Here is a 22,139-nt window from a genome sequence, read left to right as displayed (position 1 = left end):
TTAGGATCTAAACAAGGCCCATACGCTACATTTGGTTATTAATATGCCTCTTTTTTAGAGTCATTTCTACAATCACTGGTTTATTTAGATTTTCCTTCTTTAGTTTTAATATCTACTTTTCAAGAAAAATGAGCATTTAAGTTTTCAAAATCATTAACATAAAGTTGTTCATCCACCTGTCAGAATGGCTATCATCACAAAGAACATAAATAACAAATGCTGGCAAGAATGTGGAGAAAAAGGAACACTTGTACGCTGTTGGTGGGAATGTAAATTGGTACAGCCACTGTGGAAAACAGTATGGAGGTTTCTCAAAAAGCTAAAAATAGAACTACCATGTGAACCAGCAATTTCACTGCTGGGTACATATCCAAAAAATCCAAAACACTGGTGCAAAAAGATAATGCACCCCAAAGTTGATAGCAGCATTATTTACAATTGCCAAGATATGGAAACAACCTAAGTGTTCATCAACAGATGAATGGATAAAGAAGATATGGTATACACATACAATGGAATATTACTCAGCCATAAAAAAGAATGAAACTTTGCCATTTGCAAGAATGTGGATGGGCTTGGAGTGCATTATGCTAAGTGAAATAAATCAGAAAGAAAAAGACAAATACTGTATATCACTTATATGTGGAATCTAAAAAACATAACAAACTAGTGAATGTAATGAAAAAGAAGCAAACTGACAGACATAGAGAACTAGTGGTTACCAGTGGGGAGAGAGGAGGTGAGAAGAGCAAGACAGAGGTAAAGGATTAAGAAGTACAAACTACTATGTATAAAATAAATAGGCTACAAGGATATACTGAACAACATGGGGAATATATTCAATATTTTACAATAACTATAAATGGAGTATAACCTTTAAAAATTGCAAGTCACTATATTGTACACCTGTAACATACAGTATTTTATAGCAACTATACATCAATTAAAAATGCATGGAAAAAAAGTTGTTCATGCCATTCTTAAAATATTTTTTAGCCCTAAAATTCCCTACCTTTTTGTTCCCAGCATTATATCTGCTTCTTCTTTTTTACTTTTGAGTGGTCTTCTAAAGTTTATTAATGGAAAAGATTTATCAATTTTTATTATCTATTGGTTTTGCTGATCATCTCTACTTTTTGTTTTCTATCTCTGCTCTTCATTGCTTTCTCCTTTCTTTCTTTTGATTCACCCTGTTGTTTTCCTAACTTCTTCAATAACACTTAACTAATACATTATGAGTATTTCTTGCTCTTTTGTAAAGGCACTGAAGACTATAAATTCCACTCTACGTTTTGCCATACCTCAATTTCACAGGTCCTGACATTTCCACTGTGATTTCCTCTAATCTGTGGATTGTTTAGTTTTATTTTTAGTTTCCAAACACATGAAATTTCTAAAGATTATCTTTTTATTGTGCTATATGACAGATTCTTTGGAATTGTGGAGACTTGCTTTGTTAGCTAGTTGCAGTCAATATTTATAAAATTATTATATAAACTTATTCTTTGTTATGGGTAAAATTTAGTATATCCATTATATCAAACTTGTTAATTGTGTTGTTAAAAGCTTCTACAGCCTTACTAATTTCTGTCTCTATGATCTACCAGTACCTCAGAGAGGTTTTAAAATTTTTCATCCTGGCTTATACATTTGTCAACTTCCCTTTGTCCATTATTTCTTTAATTCTTTATTTATTCACTCAACAAATACTTACTTGAGTCCCTATGAACTAGGAACTGTTGTAAGTAGTGGAGATACAGCAATGAATATGAAAACTATATGAAAGCAATGAATATGAAAAGTACCTGCCTTCATGGATCTTACCCTCTACTGCAGAACTCCCCAGTCAGAAGCCTTACCACCAGGTACTTCCTCCCAAAAGGCAAAAATTATCGCTCTCACCTGCATCTCGGCAAAGGTAAGTGGATCAACATCTTGCCAACTAAAAATTGACACTTGCCATCTGCCTCTACAAGGATTAAGTCTCTACCTACTGCAGTTACTGATCTTTGACACACCCTGAAAGGTGTTCAGGATGGCGATGAGGAATGAGGCACTCTGTGCTCTGGGAAAAACTGGTAGAACAGGCCTTCAGATAGTTATTCTCAGGAGAAAATTTTATGAGCTCAAATTCTTGCATCTCCTCATATCTAGAAAGCACTAAAATCATTTATGGTGGGGACATCTGCTCCTCGTGACTAGCAGCAAGACTCTGCCTAAATGTGTGCTTGACTGCAAGTACCCCACTTCACTGAAATTATATATAATACTAACCTTCCCCCCTACTTCCAAGCAGTTTCTCAGAGCTATCTGAGATGCTGTCTCCCGGGCTAGCAGTCCTCATTCTGCCCCAAATAAAACTTAAATAACAACTCTCATGTTGTGCATTTTTTTTTTCAGTCAACAATCTATACTGATTCAAAATATGCTTTCTCAATAATGCATGGAAACCTGGAAAGAGAGGGGGCTGCTCACTTCCGAAAGGAAAGAAATCAAACATGCCCCAAGAGATCTTAAGATATACTAGAGGCAATATAAAAACTGAAGGAAGTGGCAAATATGCTTGCCCAGGACATCAGTAGTCTGATTGTCTAATTTCAAAAGGGTACAAAAGAGCAGATCAGGAGGCTAAAGAAGCAGCCACAACTAAAGTTCCTCTGGTCATGGCCATTCCAAGTGGGGACCTAACCCAGTTTAGCCCAAATACTCACCCAAGGACTCTGAAAGGTCAAGAGAATAGGAATCAACCCTACCAGTTTAGAACCCACAATCTGGCTAGTTAATAACCAAGAAAAGGTTTTGATTCCTGAAAGCTTAATGGAAGAAATGATTAGTTCTATACATCAGAACATGTGATATGAAATGGCACCCTACCTACAATGGATACAAGATTTTATTCAAGGACCTAATATGTCCAGGACTGTTCAAAGAATTATACATAAGTGCATGACTTGTGCTAAAAATAACTCTAGAAATGAGCCTCCTCCCCCCTCCTATGAGAGTTCAAGGGAGGAAGGAAGGCCCAGGGAAAGATGGGCAAGTAGATTTCAGTTATACCTAAGACTATAAAGGAAGGTTTCATTATCTGTTACGGAATGCAAGTTAACGTGCCTGGTGCACGGTGGGGCCAAACAAACCGAAACGTCGGAGTTTGGAGCAGAGAAATGTGGACTGTAGGGCCAAGCAAGGAGAACAGATGATTTATGCTGAAAAACCCCAAACCCTTCAAAGGTTTTTAAGAAGTCTTCATAGGCAAAATTTGGGGTGAGGGTTGGAGGGTATGTGACTTTCTTTAGATTGGTTGGTGGTGACATAATGCATCAGTGTTTCAGGAATCCTGTGTTCAGCCTGAAGTTACCATTCTCCACCTGGGTGGGGGCCTAAGTTCCTGCAGAAGAACTCAGAGATATTGTTAAGTCTATTCCTGCACTGCAGTTTCTTGACTGCACCTCCTTTCTTTCTGCATTCCCCTCCCACCCTGATTCGCAACTGCTTGAATCTGCCCTTTGGAACTCAGGGAAGGTCAAGGAAGCTGGATAAAGCCTATTTCCTACAAACAAGAAATGGGAGACACAGAAAGGATTTGTACCAGAAAGGGCCCCAGAAGGTCTTCTCCATTTCATATTGAGGCAGGAGGGAAAGAGGCAGGACACATGCTAGATAAATGAAAAGGGGCACAGCTGTTGAAATGTTATGAAGACTAGCTGGAACCAGCTGAAACCTAGGTGGCTTTGAGAATAGTCTGGTCATTGACCTTCAGCTCACTATACCTTCATCGTAATACAAAAAAATCACTCCCCCTTAAGCCATGACAGTTCTGAGGGGGACCATGAAAGGCCAAAAAGTGGGGAGTGGCCCAATCCCAGGAAATCCCCACTCTTCCCTGAAAAAGCAGGAATATTCCTCCCACTGATTAGCCTATGAAATTACTTAACCCATAAAAACCTACCACCCCATGCCTGGGGGCCACTGTCACTTTCTGAGACAGGCCACATTCTGCCTGTGGAGTGTGTATCTCTGTAAATAAACTTACCTTTGATTTCCTTTGGCTGGCTCTTGAACTCTTTCCCACGCAAAGCCAAGAACTCTCACTTAGCAGTCTGTCCTAAGGACTCCTGCAGGTTCCAGGATGTGATACTTCCCTCTCTTGCAACAATATCTACTGGTAATGATAGACACTTTAACAGGCTGAGTGGAAGCATTCCCATGTCAGACAGACAGGGCTTCCAAGGTAGTGAAGGCCTTACTCAAGGAAATAATTCCCACGTTTGGACTTCCCAGCTCAATTCAGAGTGACAATGGAAGTGCTTTTGTTGCCAGTATTACACAGGGTTTATGAGCAACTTGGAATAAAATGGAATTTAATGCGTCCTGAAGACCCCAGTAAACTGGGAAAATGGAGAAGATGAATTATACTTTGGAAAGGATTATAGCCAAAATCTGTCAAGAAACTAATTTAACATGGGTCAAAATATTTCCAGTTGTACTGCTTACAATCAGGGTGGCCCCTAGAAGCAGCCTGTAACTGAGTCCTTATCAGACACTGTGTGGGAGACCATTCCTCTATTCTGAACAGCTAAGCAGACAAACTTCTGATAAGATAAAAGAATTAGATAAATCAACTGAAAAATATGCACAACCTTAAAGTTCAGAATTATGTTTTATTTGGCAGACAAAACTGAGGACTTAAGCCTTGAAGACAGCTTTTCAAACAGCTCTGAGAGACTGCTCCGAAGAGCAAGGGAGATGCCAGGATAAACAGGAGTTTTGCAACAAACTCAGGTAGTTGGAACATCAAAAGATTACTGTCAATTAAAGATAACCAGACATCTCAAGTTAATGAATTTAGCACTTTTCTATGCATAGGAAGATGCAAGAGTCTGGGTTCAATGAAATCATTCCTTTGATATACATCTTAACTACCTAGGGCCAGTATCCTGTTTTTCTCTATCCTGAACCCCCTTTTCAGGGCACACAGTTGGGAGTCACTGAAGTGGCTGGTGGCTTGACTGCCACACCAGGCAACATTTTTCATCCACAGATACTATAAAATATGTACAAAACTGGGATTTGTTTTGAATGCTATTCATAAGTTTCCTAATATCAGAATGAAGTACCCTACAGATGTCCCCCTCCATCAGATAAAACTGGGGAACTGGTAACTTTTAAAAACCTGGCAATAAGTACTCCCAGAAAACCAACTCCAACCCTGATGGGTGGGGCCTTCTCAGGTTTTGCTAGTAACTCATTCCTGAAGGTGTTAAGCCTAGGATCCACCACTCCCAAGTGAAGGAACTTCCCTCCAGCGACTTCTGACTCCATCACCACATCAAAGGAGAGAACTGCTGCTCCCAAACAGCCCCCTGCAGAGTTCAGCTGGGAGTCCTTAACTGATCAACATTCTCTTTAGAAGAAAACAGTAAGAAACAAAGGGGATGGCTCACTACATTAAAGTAATAGCTGTAACTTTTCTGTTGCTGGGGTAAAGTCAACCTACTGCATACCAAAACCCCTGCCTTTGTTTGATCCTGGGGTTATTCCTGGAGGCTGGTTCCAAATCTTTCTCAAGATAAAGTTACTTTATTCTTTCATTGTAATTACACTACTCTGGAACTCAAGTACTCATTTTTATCACACTCTAATTTAGATTTAGCCTTTAGTACCCCATTTTCAGGATTTATTTACCCTATAAGGTCTAGGCTGAGAGGGACATTTTTAGAAATACTGTCATGCAATCAGCCAGAAAGAACAATCTATAACTCCCGAACTAGATATCACTGTGTGCCAAAAGGACTAGATGATGAAATTCTCCAGAGCTTGGGGTTAGTAAAGTGCTGTATGCCGCACGTTGTTTCGTGTCATAATATACTTTGCCCTCACACATACTAGCCTTGTTTTTGCAAGTGAGCCCCACCCTCAAGATTACCTCCCAATTCTGCTAACCCCTGGCCAGAATCAATTAGCGTAACCTAGTGGGTAAATGTTAACAATGCTCAAACCCAGAGGAGATCTGGAAGGTTATGGGGGGCCTTACGGACCACAGAAACCACCTGTATTTGGGCACAACCACTACTCATATTACTTTAGTCTGGGGAACCCAACACTTTTGGGTGGACACTCTTAACCTGAACTGCACCAAGCAATCACTTCCCAACTGAACCAGCACATGCGGTGGCTCGAGCAACACTGGCCACAAACTAAGAGAACAAAAAACGATATACTGGGGAAACCTGGGAGCCGGGTTAGGGGTGCTGAGTCAGGCAGAAATGTCCGCCAATGAGTATGGTAATGGAAAGGAGAAGGGATTGCTAATCCAGGTAGGTAGATTAACAGGGGTACTATTTCAGGAAGAAAAGAGAAATTAGAAAGCAGCCTGGGAGAAAAATGAAGCTTTGAATCAATGGATAAATCAGGCCCATAAAATAACAGCAAAAAATGCCAGCCCTGGGAATGAACCTGTTTAAACACCCAGCAAAGCTTATTAAGCGTGTTGATCCATTGGAAGCCAAAGCGGCATCTAAGCAATAGCCATGCCCCTCCCACCCCGGGCTACGGGATACTTTGAGCAGTAACTGTAATTTACACCACTGTGCCTTGATGGCCCCAGTTCCCTGGATTAATTAAAAGGGGCTAGCAGGTAGCACAATTGGTAAGCACAGGGAATATTTTCCAGAGACAGCACATATTGCTTACGGGAAGCTACTTGGCCTGCTGAATAAAGATACTGGGCCCCAGATTTGGACACCAATCTCCACACTGAGCTGCACTTTGAAAAGCAGCATCTGATTATGTCCTCAAACCAGTGGGACCTAGGAAACATTCTGACTTGGCAAGATAACATATGGTATATGGGAAAAGGAAAGTTCTGCTGAGACGAATCAGTAATGAGACAGTTGTTCTATCTGATCAGGATTGTAACAATAACACCTGCTGTATGAATGACACAGGGATCTGGTGCAATTACAGTACAGTTAGGAAACTATAATTTAAAAAAATGTATGATACCACTGATGTAGATGCCTATGTGTACTGGGAACTGGACTAACCACCCCACCCCACTACGCCATTGTGCAAGTCATTTGGCCTAAGGATAGACTGGAGGAAAAATCTGAACTAGTCCAGTGGGACTTGCCACAGAGCACTACAGAATTCCACTGAGTACAGATAATGGTAGACAAGGGAGGAAAGAGAATAGTGCAACTAACAAAAGACTATGCAAACACTTGTTCAGGAATCATAGGTCGGTTTTCTTTTCTTTTCCAGTCCACGGGGAGTTTTGATTATACTAGAGAGATGGCTGCTCGCTTCCTGATAGTCATCTCTTATTTTTCCTGCTGAAGTGTTATTGTGAGAGGAGAAAGCAAGCCTATTTGTTTTGCAGTAGTCAGAAAAGCCACATAGGACACAGGACTTCTTTGAAGTAAAGGCTCAAGAATTTCTGTTCTCAAATCCTCCCCCCTTTTAAATGTCACCCCTATTCAGCAGGAAGAGCTGAGAGGTCACCACCACTATTCCCCTCAGGATTGAGTAGAATTACAAAAAAAGGGGTGGGGGACTGAAATGGAGCAGACCTATGTGGGGGCCTTCCTGGTGACAGAATGCCTAGGTGTCCCCTACTTACTGATGGTTAGGAAAAAAACTGTAAGAATATACTGTGGCCTCCTAGATCTTCCATAAGTGGAAAGAAAGAAAGAAGCCGTAGCAGTTGATGGGAAAAGTAAGGAATGTAGAAAAAAGATACAACAGGCAGGCAGGAAATAACCATAACTTAAACAATGAATCTGCCCCAGGGACTCCCAGTTCTGTCTCAAAAGTAAAGATAAATTCTAATGCATATTCCTCAGTTGTTCTGAAGAAATCAGACCCCAACCAGATCTCCATCTGGTGATGACCGTTAGTATGCAGCCCCTAGATCGGATGGAGCCTGAAGATTAATAATGTTAAGCCCTGTGATGTTGCCTGATTACCTGATCCCCTACCAAACAGAAAACTGCAGGAACTGTTCACATTCCCTATGACCCTCTCTCCCTTACCTTGCCTTTAAAACCTCTTCCCTGAAAGCCACTGCAGAGTTAGGGTTTTCAGAGCATTAGCCACCTGTACTCCTTGCTTAGAACCTTGCAATAAATGCTGTACTTTCCTTCACCCAGTGTCAACAGATTGGCTATGCTGTGTGTGGGGCGAATGGACCCAAGTTTGGTTTGGTAACACACTCTTAAAAGGTGCACAGAAAAATCTCACATGCTCTGGGACCTAGGGCAGAAGCAGTAATTTGAAAGGAAGCTGGGTCAGACCTACTTGCAGATCCTGGAGAATCTCCCAGAGAGGCAGGAAGCAACTCCAGCTCACCCTGGGGGGTTAGACACTGGCTGCAGCCATTTTGGGGAGCTCATTCTACCATGTGGACACTGGTACTGGCAAGGGCTATTTAGAATCCTCTCTCTAGCTTATCAGCCTCAGGAACCAGCTTATCCTCGCCCAACAGCCTACACATATCAGTACTGGCAACCCTCAGGCCAAACAACAAACTGAGTGGGAACACAGCCCCACCCACCAGCAGATAGGTTGCCTTAAGGCTTCCTGCGCACACAACCACCGCTGGACACACCTTGCCCACCAAAGGGACCAGAATCTGGCCCCACACACCATTGTGCAGGCACTAGACCGAGGGCCCTGCAGCCAGAGACCCTGGAACCCAGTTCCAAGCACCAGTGGGAGGCACCAGCCCTAGAATCCCTGGCCCTGCCCAACATAAAGCCTTCTCTAGCCTATGGACCAGCCTCACCCACTAGCAGGCAGAGCAGCCATAGTACAACTGCATCCCCTCCCAGCCTATGGACACAGCCCAGCTACCAGCAGGCTAACATCGGCCCTGGGACTGGCTGGGTCCTGGTCCCGCCTACTAACAAGCTAACACAAGCTTTGGGACAATCCAGACTCTATAACCAGCTGTGTCAGGAACCAGCCCCTCTCACCAGTAGTCTGACATCATCTCTTGGACCCCTGGGACTTAAAGCCAGACCCCAGGACCTGGCTCTGTCTCCCAATGGGCCACCACTAGCCCCAGGAACTGGCATCACCCATTAGTGGGCAGACACCAGCCCCAAGGTTTCCTGGATCCCAGCTCTGTCCACTGATGAACCAGCACTACCCTGAGGGCCCCCCACCAGGGTTCTATAGCCAGCTGTCCTGTGACTCAGCCCTGCCAACCCATGGCCAGTAACCTCCACACAAGGCAGAGCCTGGCAAACAACTGGACCAGGGGCCAACCAAGCCTACCAGACCAGACCATCCATAGCAGTCAGCCCACCACAACAGAAGGACACATGCAGCCCACATGTGGGACACCCCTAGAGCATACAACACTGGTGACAAGATGGGAGTGCACTGCTGGGACCCACAGGACACCTTATACAAAAGGCTACTTCTCCAAGGTTGGGAAATGTAACCAACCTACCAGATACATAGAAATAAAAACAGCAAATTAGGAAACAATGAGGTGACAGGGGAACATGTTCCAAATGAAGGATGAAGATAAAACCCTAAAAGAATTAAGAGAGGTGGAAATAGGTAATCTACCAAGAAAGACTTAAGGGTAATGATCTTAAAGATGATCAAAAAACCTGGGAGAGCAAAAAGTAGTAAGTTTTTAACAAAGAGTTAGATGATATAACAAACAACCACACAGAGATGAAGACTATAAAAACTGAAATGAAAAATACACTGGAAGGAATCAGTAGTAGACTAAATGATACAGAAGAACGGATCAGTAAGCTAGAAGACAGAGCAGTAGAAACCACTGATGCTGAACAGAAAAAAGAAAAAAAGATGAAAAGAAATGAGGAAAGAATAAGAGACTCCTGGGACAACATCAAACACATTAACATTTGTATTACAGGGATCTGAGAAGCACCATCCCAAAGCAGCAGAATATACATTCTTTTCAAATGCACATGTAACATTCTCCAGGAGAGATTACATGCTAGGTCACAAAACAAGCCTTGGTAAATTTTAAAAAGTTGAAATCAGATCATGCATCTTTTCTGACCACAACACTACAAGAAAAAAAACTGCAAGAAACACAAACATGTGGAAACTAAACAATATGCTACTAAACAACAAATGGATCACTGAAGAAATCAAAGAGAAAATTTTAAAATACCTAGAGAAAAATGAAAATGAAAACACTATGATCCAAAATCTATGACACAGCAAAAGCAGTTCAAGGAGAAAGTTTATAGCAATATAAGCTTACCTCAGGAAACAAGAAAAATCTCAAATAAACAATCTAACCTTACACCTAAAAGAACTAGAAAAAGAAGAACAAACAAAACCCAAAGTAGTAGAAGGAAAGAAATCATAAAGATCAGAGCAGAAATAAATGAAATAGAGCCTAAAAAAATAAAAGATCAATAAAACTAAAAGCTGGTTCTTTGAAAAGATAAATAAAATTAATAAACCTTTAGCCAGACTCATCAAGAAAAAAATTAAGAGGGCTCAAATCTATAAAATCAGAGATGAAAAAAGGAAACATTACAATCAACATCACAGAAATACAAAGGATCGTAAGAGACTACCATAAACACCTACATGTCAATAAATTGGACAACCAAGAAGAAAGGGACAATTCCTAGGAATGTATACCCTCCAAAGACTGAACTGAAAAGAAATAGAAAATATGAACAGACCAATTACCAGTAATGAAAGTGAATCAGTAATTTAAAAAATTCCCACCAAACAAAAGTCCAGGACCAGATGGCATACAGGTGAATTCTACCAAACACTCAGACAAGAGTTAACACCTATCCTTCTGAAACTATTCCAAAAAAATTGCAGAGGAAGGTACATTTCCAAACTCATTCTGCGAGGTCAGCATCACCCTGATACTACAACCAAAGATAACAGGGAAAAAAAACAAAAAGAAAAGAAAATTACAGGCCAATATCACTGATGAACAAAGATGCAAAAATCCTCAACAGAATACTACTGAACTGAATCCAACAACACATTAAAAGAATTATAACATACACCATGATCAAGTGGGATTTATCCCAGGGATGCAAGGATTTTTCAATACATGTAAACCAGTGAGTGTGACACATCAGATTAACTGAAGAATAAAACCATACAAAATAAAAACCATATGATCATCTCAATAAATGCAGAAAAAGCTTTTAACAAAATACACACACACACAAACACACACACACACACACACACAAGAGAATGCTACTCAGCCATAAAAAAGGATGAAATTTTGCCATTTGCAACAATGTGGATGGGCTTAGAGTGCATTATGCTAAGTGAAATAAGTCAAAGACAAATACTGTGTATCACTTATATGTGGCATCTAAATATAAAATAAACTAGTGAATATAACAGAAAAGAAGCAGACTCACAGATACAGAGAACAAACTAGTGGTTACCAGTGGGGAGAGAAAAGGGGTTTGGGGGCAAGATAGGGGTAGGGGATTAAGAGGTACAAACTATTACGTACAAAATAAATAAGCTACAAGGATATATTGTACAGCAAAGCAAATATAGCCAATATTTTATAATAAATGTAAATGGGAATATAATCTATAATTGTGAATCACTATGTTGTACACCTGAGACTAACATAATATGGTAAAACAACCATACCTCAATAAAAAAATAAAGCATTATATTTTACTCTCTTACATAACATAGTTAGCTGGGTTTAGAATTCTAAATTAACAGTAGGTTTCCTTAAGCATGTTAACCATACTTCTACTGACATTTCACCTGGTATTTATTGTTGCTCATGAGAAATCTGTTACAAGTCTTTTTGTTTCTCTGTAGGCAAAGTAAGAAAGAGGTTAGGAAGGTTCTCTGTGGAACCACACTGGCTAGTTTCAAATCCAGTTCCACCAACAACCTATATTAATTGTGTCTTTTATTTTACTATGCTTTGACATCTTGGTGCCTTGAGGACCCAGGAGACAACTGCCCCTTCAGAGGTTAGCTGATTTCTAGAAATTGCAAACAACCCGCTTGTGAGTACACCATTCATGTGCAAACCAACCAATCCTCAGTCCTACTCGCAAACCTCCTTTATCCATCATACACCAAGTCAATATTTCCCCTGCCCTGTATCAATCCAGGGCCAGGTATCAGAAAACTAAGGACTTTCCCTATAGCCCAAAGGCTGCCAAAATTATTCAATCCATCCAATCCTAAACTTGTTCAGCTTGACTACCCCATCTTATCCATTCTTTCCCACGAAAATCATAACAGGCTCTGGCCCGTGGCTTCCCCTCACTCCATCTGAGCAATCCCAATGCCTCCCTAAGTGCACAGCATGGCACGCCCCCTCCTCTTGAAAGCAATACTATAGTAAACTGTTCTTTCAAGACAGTTGTCTCTGTGTTTGTCATCTTACCACACGTGATTAAAACAAAGTTCTCAGTATGTTTTAAAACACAACTAGACATATGCTTACGAGCTAATTTACCTCTCTGTGCCTCACTTTCCTCACCTACAAAATGGCAATAATAGGACTACTTTAAGGAGTTATATAAATATGACATAATACATGTAAAGTACATATAATAGTGCCTATTCCAAGTTAAGTGCTCAACAAATGTTACTTATTATCATGATTACTGTACTTCATCTGGCAGTTTGAAGATATTTGTTTTAGATGTTCTTAAACTTCCGTATGTTATGTCTAGGTACTGGTTTGCTTTTATATGTATTGCTCAGGATTTGGAGTGCTCCATTCTATTTTTTCCTTCTGGTACTCTTATTGGGTATACTTTAGACTTTCTGATTCTACTTCCAAAGCTCAACTTCTTCCATATTTTCTAACTTTTTCTGTCTCTGGACATTTTTATGGATTGTTTCCCCAAATCTGTCTTACAATTCACCAATCTTTTATTTAGCTGTATTTAGCCTGCCATTCAATCTATCTACTGAGTATTTCAATAACTTTCCCTTATTTCTAAAATTTCTATTTGGCTCACTTCACACTTGCCTGCTCTTTTCACATTCTACTCTGTTTTTTGTCTTAAATTATGACAGATTGTGAAAAATGGCCACAAGTTATTCCTTTTCCCATATCTATGTTCTTTGGTAGTGTCTTCCCATACTGACCATGGACTGGCCTTACAACTGACTTCAAATGAGACTTGAGAAGCAATGCATACTGGGGTTTCTGTCTGTTCTGCCTTGGGAAACTTGTGACGACCAGCATGTAAAGACACCCAGGTTATTCTGCTGGAGGAAAAGAGAAATGCTGCTCAATATCCCCCCATTAGCCCAAACACCAGTACCAATTGACAGCCAGCACAAACTGCCAGGCTTATGAGGTCATCCCAGACTAACTAGCCCCTAGCTGACCCTATAAACCCCATATTCAACCCTTAAACTTGTAAGCAATAATAAAATGGCTATTTTAGTGACTAGGTTTTGGGATAGTTCATAGTGCAGCAAAAAGCTAACTGATACATGTGGTTTCTAAACCTTCCTTTACACTTTGAACATACTTATTTTAAAGTTTCTGTTAGAACCACCATTTCTAATAACTGGCTATCCTTCTTGGTGGTTTATTTATTTATATGCTTCATAATTTTTGATTGAGAGCTCATCTTGAGTGGCAGTATTTCCTGTGAGTCCCTCTTACCTCTTGCTATGAGCAGGTGGCATCTGGAATTAAAGCAGCCATCTCAACCATGAGGCAGCATGCTAAGGATGGCAGAACAGCAAGACAGGAGTCCAAGTCCGTGATAATCATGGAGCTGCTGCCATACCAGCCACAGCCTGCCTACCTACCTATAGAATTAGATGCATATTTAAGTCATTATTATATTTTCTATGTAATGCAGCCAAATCTAATCCTAATACATCAGTTTTAAATATCTATATGCCAGTGATCCTGAAGTTGTAACTCCAGTCACCATCTTTCCAGATGTCTATCCAACAGCTACTGGAACATTTCCACTTGAATGTCCAACAGATCTTTCAAACTTAACTGTCCAAAACAGAATTCTTCATTTTTTTCTTTCCAAACTCTTCCTTCTCCTACTCTCATCACCACCAAGCAAATGGTAAGTGGTTTTTGATGATATATGGCAAATAATCTACCTCACAGGTCAAGCAAAAAACTTGATATTGCCTTTCATTCCTTGCTTTCCCTTCACATTATCTAAACCAAGCACAGTAACTGCTGTCTGCCATCAAAACATATCCCAAATTCAGCCACTTTTCTCCATCTTCACTGTTAGCACTCAAGTGCATGTCACCACCATCTCTCATTTGGAGTAATACAACAGGATCCTCAATGGTGCTTTCTGTAACTTAAGAAATCCTTTCCAGAGAGATGAAAAAGTTGTGGAGAAAGACAGTAGTAATAGCTGCACAATAACATGAACTGAATTGCACACATGAAAGTGTTTAGAATGGCAAATTTTACGTTATGTGTATTTAACAGCAATAAAACAGACAAAAAACAGAAATCTTCCCTCAAGACAACATAGCCTGCTTTTTTTTTCTAAATACTTTTCACACATATCTTTAATCCATTTGGAAATTACTGTCGGAAATGGTGTGGAAAGGAATCTAATTTTGTCTTTAATCTATTTGGATATCACATATCTCAGCATCATTTATTGAACAGCCTGTACTTTCCCCCATGCTTTGTAATACCACTTAGTGGTAAACCAAGCTCCCACATGTATGTAAGTGTGTTTCTAAGCTCTCTATTCTGCTCCATGAGTCTACTTTTCTGTCCTTAAACCAATACCAGTAATTGAGACAGTAATCTCAATTATTATGGCTTTATATTGTTTTGATATCCAGGAGGAACAGATTTTTTTCTTCAAAATTGACTTAGCAATTCTAGGTGCTTTGCCTTTCCGTATACATTTTACAGTCAGCATGTCAACTTCCATGAAAAACCATATAGCAATTTTATTCAGAACTGCAATGAATCTGGAAAACTGGGAAAAACTGACATCTTTATGATAGTGAGGTTTCCTATCCATGAATATGGTATACCTCTCCATTTACTTGGGTCTTCTTTTATGCATTTCAATAGAACATTATAAGTTTCTCACTAAAGGACTATGCAGCTTTAATTTGATCTATTTCTAGATACCCTTAGTATTAAATACTGTTATGAGTAGTATTTTTTTAATTAAAATTCCTACTTAGTACTGGTGTATAAAAGATTTTACTTCAGAAGTCTGCTTGAACTGAAGGCCATTTTTGACACCCTCTAAACCAAAGCAGCCTTTCCAGTCACTCTTTATAAGATCACATCGGATACCTTCTTATTAACTGAGGTCAGTGTCTCTCTCCCCCACTGTAATTAGTTTACCATTGTATTTGCAGTGTCTAGAACAGGGTCTGGCACATACTGCACAAAATGTTTGTTGAATAAATAAATTGAAGTTTTAAATCTGGACGACTTAGAAAAACACAAGAAGAAAAGTAGGTTTGGAAGTTAAAATGAAGTGAGAACTAGTTCAGTTTGAGAGGTGGAGAGTTACCACAGGTCATTAATGCGCAGGCATCAGGCCAGCACCTGGAGCACAAGAATGGAGGTCCAATGTGATGGAACTGATGGGACAGTCCAGGAGATAAATGCATTCAAGAAGAAAAAAACTGAAAAGATACTTGGGAAGAGCTATATTTGGGAGATTAGAGAGAGAGAAAGAGAAAGAGAGAGGGGGGGGGCGCGCGAGCGAGCATGCGCAGCACTATGGAAACCAACCATAAGAGAAAGAGTTGAGGGAAAGAGGAAAATAGATGGAAAAGCTAGGTTCGTAAATCACATGAATACACCATTGGAGAAGTACAATTTTATCTTAGGAACAGAAAGCATGAACCTCATTTCTCCACTGATGTGAAAACAATTGGAGAGAGAGCTCTATTAGACTATAGATCCTAATTTGGGGAAGGAACTAATTTTAGAACTCTCTGGGGTCTTTTACTTTAAAATGACAGTTACCCGTCTTAGACACCTATCAGCCTTCAATCTGTTCAACCTCTCGGTCAGAGCCAGAAGCTGTGGTCTGGAAGGTTCCGATTTAAATGAGGAGACTGTTTCCTTCTCATTTTCATTATCTTTCCCTGACCAAAGCGCCCGGGCTGATGCTCTTGGGCTTGGGCTTCGGAGAGGAACCACAGAAAAGCGGCGACCAGGAAAGAAGAGTCGAGTTGCAGACTCTGGGAGAGAGGCCCTCACCTCACGCCGAGCGGCGGGTCAGCGGGTCAGCCAGGGTCCGTGCGTCCTCGCGGGGGCGCACCGGCCGCGCCCCGTCAGCGCCCTCCCCACTCCCCGCAGTGCCTGGCTTGGCCGAGGCCCTCGCCCGCCCCTACGAACCCGGCCTTCCCTTCCTACCTGCCGGCACGCTGACTCGGCCTGCCCCCAGCCGCTCACCCGGGACCCGGTCGGCGGGGAGCCCGCCCTCTCCGCGGCTCCCAGCCCGCGCCCTACACCGGCGCCGGGCGGCACGTGACCGCGCCCTCACCGCGCCCCGCCCCGCCCCTCGGCCCAGCCCGCGCCCCGCCTCCTGCAGAGGTGTTCCGCCCACGGGAGCGTCGCTGTCGCGATGACGTAGCTGGCGCAGGCGCACTCTGTCGGCGACGCCGAGGCGCTGCTGGATCTGTGGGCGGAGGTGCGTGGTGACGGCTCTTGGAGTGTGAGAGAAGAGTGGGAGATCGGGGGTCTAGAAGAAAAAGAGGAGAGGGAAAGTCCAACAAGCCTGTCCTTCAGGTGCTGGGGTAAAGGGCGGTATCCCGCCCCCTTTCTGGGCTCTTCCTGACTAGGCCGGTCGGCTGTCCCGCAGGGAACGTTGGATTTCCTTTGGGGAGGCATTGCCGGGCACCCAGGTGTAGAAGTTTAAGGGTTAAGTTGGCGGGGCTGAGTGGGTTCCTTTCCTTCAAGCTCACATCATTGGGGAACGTAATTTACTTGGCAAAGGAACACGAAATCTAGAGACCTGGATTATACTTTTATTGAGTAGGGGCGGGCGGGAGCTGTGGCTTAATCTCTTCGTCAGTAAAACGAGATGGTCGGACTCGCTATACAATTTCTAAGGCCCTTTTCAGAGCTACCATTCTGTGAGTCCTGTCTCCAAGGATGTTATGTTTTATCATACTCCTGGATGGGAAGAAATCTTTTGACTAAAGAACATGCTTTATACCTTGGTTGGGGCACAGTGCTGTGGAGTTAGTCCCCTTGCTTTCATTAGGATTGACAGCGGGTAGAATTTGTTTGCAAGTAAGATTTATGCATTGCTAGTATTCCAAATATTCATTTTAATTTCGCTAGAAAATCAGAATATCTGTTTTCCTAGTGTTAGCTCTGTCTCTCATAGACGCACATGTTTTGACACTTAATTTCTTGCCTCATTTCGAAAGTAAATCCCCAAAGGATATGGAAGTTGATGGTTTTGTGTTTTGTTACTTTACACCCCCCCCCCTTTTTCTTTCTTTCTTTTTTTTTTTTTTTCAGCATTTTTATGGTCATCTGCACCTTCTGACTCGGAAAAGATGGTCAACGTCTTGAAAGGAGTGCTTATAGAATGGTTAGTTTTTTGTTTGTTTGTTTTTTGAGGGGAGGAGGTAATTAGGTCTATTTAATGGAGGTACTGGGGATTGAATCTGGAACCTTGTGCATGCTAAGCATGCACTCTTATGACTGAGCTGTACCCTCCCTGCTAAATGGTTAGTAGTTTTGATACTTAATGAGTTTTAAATCTGCACATTGAATCTTGATTTGCATGTATACTTCCAAAATGCATTTTTTGTTTTGTTCTAAGATCTAAATGAATCAAGTCTTTCAGCTTTCTAAACTTCATTTTTCTTACTTAATAACAAGTGGGACAGATTTTGTTGCTGAGTTTCTTCCTACTGCCACATTTGTGTCTTTGTTGAATTGATGTAATTGGCATTATTTCCAAGAACTTTTGGTCAAAAGCAGCATATTTGTTAAATTAACCCTCTTTAGGTGAACAGGCCTTGTTTCTCAAATCATCAGGGATTGACTAGAATTTTAGGTTCTGCCTGAGTCTTCACAATCACAAATTTTGGTCTTTAAAAAAGAGAAAGAAAGCCAGTTGAAGATTTCTTAAACTAGGCACACATTCCGAAGGAGAAACTAGAAACATTGGGCAGAATTGAGCTCCTCATAGCTAATGTAGGGCTTAATTTTTCCCAGTCTGAAAACCTGAATCGCTAGATCACTCTTGCTCAGTCTCCACTTGTATGTTTGCCCCACCAAACAGTTCTGTCTCATCTGGGTGTCCTGCCCTGTGGCACTTCCATTGTCTGAAAATACTACTTTCTACATTTCTCTGCCCCTGACAGGAGCCACTGTATGGATGATGGTACTGTTTCTGTAATGGCAAGGCTGGGGGAGAAGCAAGACCAAACCCTACAATACTCTGGCATTTAGAGCAGCACTGTCCAGTAGGAATATAATGGGATCCACATATGTAGTCTTAACTTTATAGTAACCACATTGGAAGGTAAAATGAAACAGGTGAACTTAATGTATTTTATTTAACTCAGTATACCCAAAGTATCTCAACAGGTACTGAATCTTCAAAGTCCATACAAACACTTCAAAACTTTACTAAGTCTTTTTTCATACTAAAGCTTCAAAATCCAATGTATATTTTGCTTTTAGAGCACATCTCACAAAGTAACCACATTTCAAGTGCTCAGTAGTGTCACGTGACTATGGCTACCTTACGGATAGTGCAGATTTAGAGTTTGAGTAACACAGGCAATTAAGAGAACAGCCAGTGAAGTAGGAAGGAAACTAAGGGAGGGAATGTTTCCTGAAGGCGCAAGGGCTGTGTCTGGTGGTGATGAGAGGTGGGATAAGGTGAAGACACCCTGGAGGTCGTCAATTTTGTGTGAGAGCTGTTAAATGGAGAAGTGGGATAGATGCCGGATTGGAGTACTTTAAAAAGAGAAAGGGAAGCAAGGAAGTGGAGACTATTTGGAGAAGTTTTGTTGTGATAATGAGCAAAGGAATAGAGAGATGGGGTGGTAGCTGAAGAAGACTGTGTTAAGGGACTCTGGTTTTTGTTATTTTTGTTGTTTTAATGTGAGAGACTAGAATGTATGTTCATAAAAACAAACCACTAGAGAGAAGAAAGGTAGTCACTTGGGAAAGCAAAGGGACAGATTTAGATCCTAGAAATTCTAAGCATACCATGCTGTTGTCTTTTGGAACACTTTTTTTTTAATTGAAGTACGGTCAATTACAACGTGTCATTTTGTCAATTTCTGATGTACAACACAGTGTCCTGTTCATGCATACACATCCATATATTCATTTTCATATTTGTTTGGAAAATACTTCTAAGCTAATTTTTGTATTTTATTTTTCTTATCACTTTGTCATAATTAATAGAAACATTTTACTGGTTGGTCTTTTAATGTTAATTTTTAGCACAGAGAATACACACACACACAGTGTCAGCTATCAGTTTTTTCCCTTTTGTTTCTTCTAACTCCTAAATGTAATCTTTATCCTGGATTTGATCAATATTCACCCTCTCATTGGGTTTTCATATTTTTGTTTTCGTTGGTACTTTAAGCTTCATTCATCTAGAATTTATTGGAAGGAGGGACATTTTACAAGGTGAAGATCTAAGTTAGCTGCTTCTTTTGGTCAAATAGCTGAAAAATTGTCCAGCACCATTTATTTCCTTCCCTAGTGATTTGTGATGACTTTTATTGCACAGTTTCACTCCCATTGCTACTTTCCCTAAGTCTCTCCCACATCCTTTTTTTTTCTTTGTCATTGTTACCTATTCAAGAATAACCTTGGAATAATTTAGTCTGTTTCCAAAATAGTCCTTTTGGAATGGTGGTTGGGATAGTATCATGCCTATGTATTTTTTTAATGATGGCTGGACTGCATTTTCAAGAGCAATACTCTGGGAAACTCATTAAAATTTCAGTGGTAGATGCTCAGTTTAGTCTTAAGAGCAAAGAGTAAGGATCTGTGAGAGAAACTGAGGTATATTCTTTGCTGATTGGGTGAGCTCTCCTCTAGTTTGCTTGTTATCAAGCCTCTGAACTCTGCCTGGGTGCCAGTGGCCCTCTGTCACCTTGCTTTTCCATGTATTCCCCAGGCTAGCAGCAGCAGCAGCATCACCTGGAGCTTGTTAGAAATGAAAAATTTCAGACCACACCCCACATCTACTAAATCAAAATTGTACATGCAAAAGGATCTTGTCATAGTGCATTTTTAGTTTGAGAAGCATTTAGTCAGCTTAAGTTTGGTAATCAGTTCCCCTTTAGGGAATTGTTTTGCACCAGTGCTACTGAAATTTTATTTTGCAGATGGATACTGTCCTTACAAAACTACTTTTTCCCTTCAACTTTCTAAAGTAAAGCTTGCATGATTTTTCAAAAAGGTAACTGTCTTCCCAAATATACAGCTCTTCCAAGAAGACTCCAGGCCTAAGAAACAACAGATTCATAAAGGGTATGGCCAGAGCCTGTGAGTCCACTTTCATGATCAAGTACACATGTTGGAGTGGTAACTGGAAAATTCCTTCAATTTCCCTCCTGTCTTTGATGCCAAAGAGAAAATTGTTAGTAATACAGTATCAGCATAAGTCTGTTTATTACTTCATAATAGTCATAGATTATATGAAACATCTAGGTGCATCAGAGTACAGCTTTACATTAAAGAAGCAAATAAACCAGTTTGTGATGCTGGCCACTTAGACCCAGCTATCAGTGAACTGAAAAATCAAAGTACTTGGATATAATAAGATTCTCTCCTCCCAAGGCTTATCAAATACCAAAATCTAAAGCTAAATTCAAGTTTTTTATATTTTTATGTCAGAATGAGGTAGGTGAGGACTTCCTCTTTGTTGGGATCTACCACTGTCAACTGCCAGCCTCACACCAAGAGTTTTCCCAAGTCTAGCCAACCACAGCAGTCATCGAAGCAAGGAGCATATGCACAGCAAATGTCTGTGTCCAAGTCCAGGTGCTGGAGCAGACCTCTGGTGTGACATTTATCACAGTTGGTTTGGCAGGTGCTTCAGCAGGGAAGATACGTTGTCTGGGTGCGCACTCTAACCAGTATACAGTACAGCAGCAAAGAATCTGGAGAAACAGGTATTCCTAGTCCAGTTTTATCCTATGGGTTTGGCTTCCAAACCTGTATTGTATATGAAAAACAAGAGCTAAGGCAAAACCTGTCTAACCACTGTCCTATTCTTTCACAGCATTTATGTATCTTTTGTGAGCTTTTGCTGCTTATTCTTAGCAGGGCCACATTCACTGAAGTTTCCTGGGCACCCAGAACAGTGCCTGAAATATATATATATCTTTGCATATATATAGCTATATATATATCTCTATTTGAGTGCTTAGTAAATATTTGTTTACTGAAAGAACTTTGTTAATAGAATTGAATCGAAGAATGTAATCTCAGCCTAAATTCTAGGTTATTAGTGTCCTTTAGAGCTTCTCGGTTACCACAGTGAGGATCAGAGTGGATAAGAATAGGTTCTTGATAAATTGAATTCAAGTTTCAGTACAAAAAAGGTGTGCACACTAGACTTCCTTTTTGGCAGGTTACACCAGAATAGCTTCGAAATGAAGTGACTGTTGTCTTCCAGTCGTAGCTTTTAAAAAGCAAGCTCTCACCAAGCTGCCAACATGATGATAGAAGTGCAACCTTGAGAAGTAGCTGATCTGGAAAGTAATTTGATCGGTCTTTTGGGCTTTTATATGCTTTAGCGCAATAATTCCATTTCTAGATGTTTATCTTATGGAAGTGATCATAAGGAAAGAAGTGATCCAAACTGCAGATAAAATTTTAGGTAGTTAAATGTGCTAATAAAACAAGGTGTTGATTTATGACATTCTTATAATCAAATAATACAGCTTTGAAAATATTTTAAGTGATATGAACAAAGCCATTTTCACATTCAATAACAATTTTCTAAAACATTCTACTCTCAGAACATAACAGAATTTACAGACAAATACTTTTTAAAATTTTAAGTAATTACATCTGTTAGCTAATTACTATCAGGAAGGATTGTTTACCATTGACTAAGCAAAGATTATTGTTCTGATTGGATGGACAGTACTGATAACTTTATCCAACCGTTTAATGTTGCAGTCTC

At 40.6% G+C, this 22,139-nt stretch overlaps 1 protein-coding gene across 2 annotated transcripts in view; it reads right to left on the bottom strand.

The window, feature by feature from the left end:
* The window catches only part of SERAC1 (serine active site containing 1), a 59,038-nt gene extending 42,563 nt beyond the window's left edge, over positions 1 to 16,475 (bottom strand). Inside the window, exon 1 of one of the 2 annotated variants that reach the window (XM_031456613.2) lies at positions 16,367 to 16,475. Coding sequence is in view for 1 of the 2 variants with exons in the window: in XM_064486523.1 (XP_064342593.1) it covers positions 13,646 to 13,668 (23 nt within the window). In the remaining variant the exon portion in view is untranslated. Of the gene's footprint in view, positions 1 to 13,645; positions 13,786 to 16,366 lie in introns of those variants that run through there. The other variant, XM_064486523.1, reaches the window with a different exon arrangement.
* Between the last annotated feature and the right edge of the window lie 5,664 nt (positions 16,476 to 22,139).

This window comes from Camelus dromedarius, chromosome 6 (assembly GCF_036321535.1).
Source record: "Camelus dromedarius isolate mCamDro1 chromosome 6, mCamDro1.pat, whole genome shotgun sequence".
Lineage (NCBI taxonomy): Eukaryota > Metazoa > Chordata > Mammalia > Artiodactyla > Camelidae > Camelus > Camelus dromedarius.
The sequence above is the reverse complement of the archived record's forward strand: the minus strand, read 5'-3'. Positions and strand labels throughout refer to the sequence as shown.